At 49.3% G+C, this 3,095-nt stretch overlaps 1 protein-coding gene across 1 annotated transcript in view; it reads left to right on the forward strand.

The window, feature by feature from the left end:
* Window positions 1–919: 919 nt before the first annotated feature.
* The window catches only part of LOC101998093 (coxsackievirus and adenovirus receptor homolog), a 39,046-nt gene continuing 36,870 nt past the window's right edge, over window positions 920–3,095 (forward strand). Inside the window, exon 1 of the mRNA XM_026789594.1 lies at window positions 920–962. Coding sequence (XP_026645395.1) covers window positions 920–962 — 43 coding nt within the window. The remainder of the gene's footprint in view (window positions 963–3,095) is intronic.

Consider the following 3,095-nt stretch of genomic DNA (forward strand, 5'->3'; position numbering starts at 1 on the left):
TGTGTGTGTGTGTGTGTGTGTGTGTGTGTGTGTGTGTGTGTGTGTGTGTAATTTTCATAGCAACTGTGACCTGTAGGGGCCTCCTCTAAATGCCACCCAGATCCCAGATGGTGACCACTCCTGTCACAGGTCTTATTCCTACTGCATCTCAGCTACTGCTTTTTTGGTGCGCCCTGAGTTTCTCTGCAGTCCAGTGGGCATTGTCCAGGAAGAACAAACAGAAGAGGCTCTGAGGGACCTATCGCACTGCAAGCTCTCTGAGTACCCACACCTCCCACCCTGCACCCTGTCTGGTACCTTCGCCCAACCCTGCCTAGTCCCACATTTAAATCACCACTTCATGTTGACCAGCTTCACTGGTAGAATAATCTTTAAAACAAATCTCCAAATCCCCGAGTCCCAGCTGCAAGTTTGGGATCTTTATGAAAGGAAAATCATCTCATGCCGTCTTCTTCAGCTCACCTGCCTCAGTAAGAAGACTGTTAATGCCGCTGCCCAATCCTGTCACCTCCTAAAACCCCAGGCCAGGCTCTACAGTGAGCAGCAGAAGGTGGCACAGATGACCAGAGATGTCTACCAGGTTGACTTAGCGGGGCGAATAGTATGGGTGCAGCAGCGTGGATTACGTTTGGTTTCTTGAGGGAAGTCAGGGGTCAGGAGAGGATGAGGGGCACAACTGAACAGGTTAGGTCAAGGGTCCAGCTCAAAAGAAGCCCTGGGAATTTCCACTTAACCCTGAGCTGTGCCAGATTGCCCTGGTAACCTCACGTTGGGGCGGAGCTGGCACAGGGGCCAAATGCACCTGCCCTATTGGATGGCATAATCCTGGTGCCCGTTGATAGATAACTAGATGCAAGGGAAGCTGGAGACCCACAGCAACTGCTGAGTTTCTGTCACTGCCACCTTTTGGACGGCCACCATGGTGCTTCTGCTGGGCTTCCTGCTCCTGTTGGGAGTCACAGGTGAGTAAGGGCCATTAGGTCCCCAGCATCTGTTTAGGGTCTCCTTGGGGTTAATAGAGAAGGTATGGAAAGGGCAGGAGCGGGGAGCTGGGAGGGTAGGGAGCCTCTGCAGAGAGCCCCTTGGGTGCAGGGTGGAAGAGCTGGGACTCAGGGGTGGGTGGGGGAGCCTGCATTTATATAAGTGAGCCTCCTGCTTTTTCCCAGAGCACTGCCGCCCAGAGCGCAGAATGTGATTTATTCATGCTTCGCGTCATGTCAGACTCTCAGTCTCTCCTGAGTGCCTGTCCAGCCATTTCAAATGCTTGGCCATGCGTGGACTGACTGACCGGAGTCTTATCCACTGGACAGCCAGCTGCCTGAGCCTTGGGTGGTCCAGGCTGCCCCAAGAGAGGGGCACTGAATGGACACATCCTTAGGTTTAGAGGACAGCCACAGTCAGGATTGCTAACTAAAAGGCAAAAGAAAGCTAGGAAGTAGTGCTGCTTCTTAGAGACCCAGAGCAGAATGCAAAGGGAACTCTGCCCTCTGCTTCAAGTCCGTAATGCATTGGCTGATTATATTTTTCTTTTTAATGAGACTGAATGACCTGGTCATTCCTAAAGAATACACCAGATGCATTGTGTTCCTGTGTCCTCTGTTGTCGGTGGGAAGGCAGTGACGGGGAGGGGGAGATTATAACAATGCAGGGACCAGTCACGTGTATGGTATAACCTGTAATCTCAGCATTTAAACTGAGGCAGGAGGTTGGTGAATCTCTGGACAACCTGGGTTACATGGAGAGCCCCTACTGTTAAATGTTCTGAGTTCTGATAGCCTTTCTGCCGAATGGTTCTGCTTCCGTTAAAATCTTTATTACACTCTTGGATGCCACAGGTGTGAGCATTACCCATGAGCCAGTGCTCTATTGCCAAGCCTCTTCCTTATCTGAGTCTACATGGCTGCCCACACCTTCTGGATACATTAAGCTTGGCTAAAATTTCTGGTAATTCTTCCTGAAAAGATAAGGGACAGTTGCCAGTTTCCCTGGTCCATGCCCAGTGGAGCTGGGGTAGAAAAACACTGTCGCTGGGGAAATATAGTTTAGAACTATCAAAAGCAGAAATGTAGGAGGAAGGAAGTCATTTATAATAATATCTGCCCTGAAATTGTTTTTTTTTTCTGGAAAGTTCCATTTCGATTGGCTCAGTAAGGGCATTCTGATTCTTCCACCCCCTCCACTCCTGTGAAGCCGCAGTGTCCACTGTGGTCACATTCAATGAATCACACTTGTCACACTGAATCACGCCGTCAGCTTGAATGAACAACATGGACCTTTCCTTTCCCAGCCTTCAGCATTCTGTGGTTTCTCTGAACCCTTGACGTTCAACTACAGGATGGCATGGGAGCAGGGTTCTCCTCCAGTCATTTTCTAAATACCTCAGATACCGTGATGTCCTATCTCTCTCAAGATTTGGGGAATTTCCCTCGTCCCTCCCTTCCTTCCTGGGGACTGAATCAAGGGCCCTGAACATGCTATGAAACGCTCAGTTGCATTTCCAGCCCAGTTTTTCTGTTAACTGCATTCAATAAATACATATTTACAGAGTAACTACTGAGTCCAAGGAATCACATGAAGTGAATTGAGAGGACAAAAAAGGAGGAAAGAAAAGCTTGTTTCCAGGGTTTTATTTCCCGTCACATGCATGCATGTCCTTTTAAAAATTTAGCTAAGATATAATTGCCTCATTCCCCCAACCTCTCCCTTTCCCTCCCATGTCCCCTGCTCTGTCCCAATCCATGGACCTCCTCCTCTTTGATCATTTGCATATAGAGGTAAACAAACATAAATGCAGCCTGATTGGTCCATTCAGTACTACCTGCAAGTTTGTGTTTCAGGGGTGACCATTTGGTATTGGATGGGGAGCTCATTCCTTGGGAATTTCTATTCTCCCTCTCTCAGTTGTTAGTAGATTGAAACTCTTCATCTCACAGAGGTGGGACCCTGTGAGATTTCCCCCATCTGTGTTGGGATGTCAGCTGGAGTTGAAATTGTTCAGGTCAAGCCGGGCGGTGGTGGCGCACGCCTTTAATCCCAGCACTCGGGAGGCAGAGGCAGGCGGATCTCTGTGAGTTCGAGGCCAGCCTGGTCTACAA

This window comes from Microtus ochrogaster, unplaced genomic scaffold (assembly GCF_000317375.1).
Source record: "Microtus ochrogaster isolate Prairie Vole_2 unplaced genomic scaffold, MicOch1.0 UNK24, whole genome shotgun sequence".
NCBI lineage: Eukaryota > Metazoa > Chordata > Mammalia > Rodentia > Cricetidae > Microtus > Microtus ochrogaster.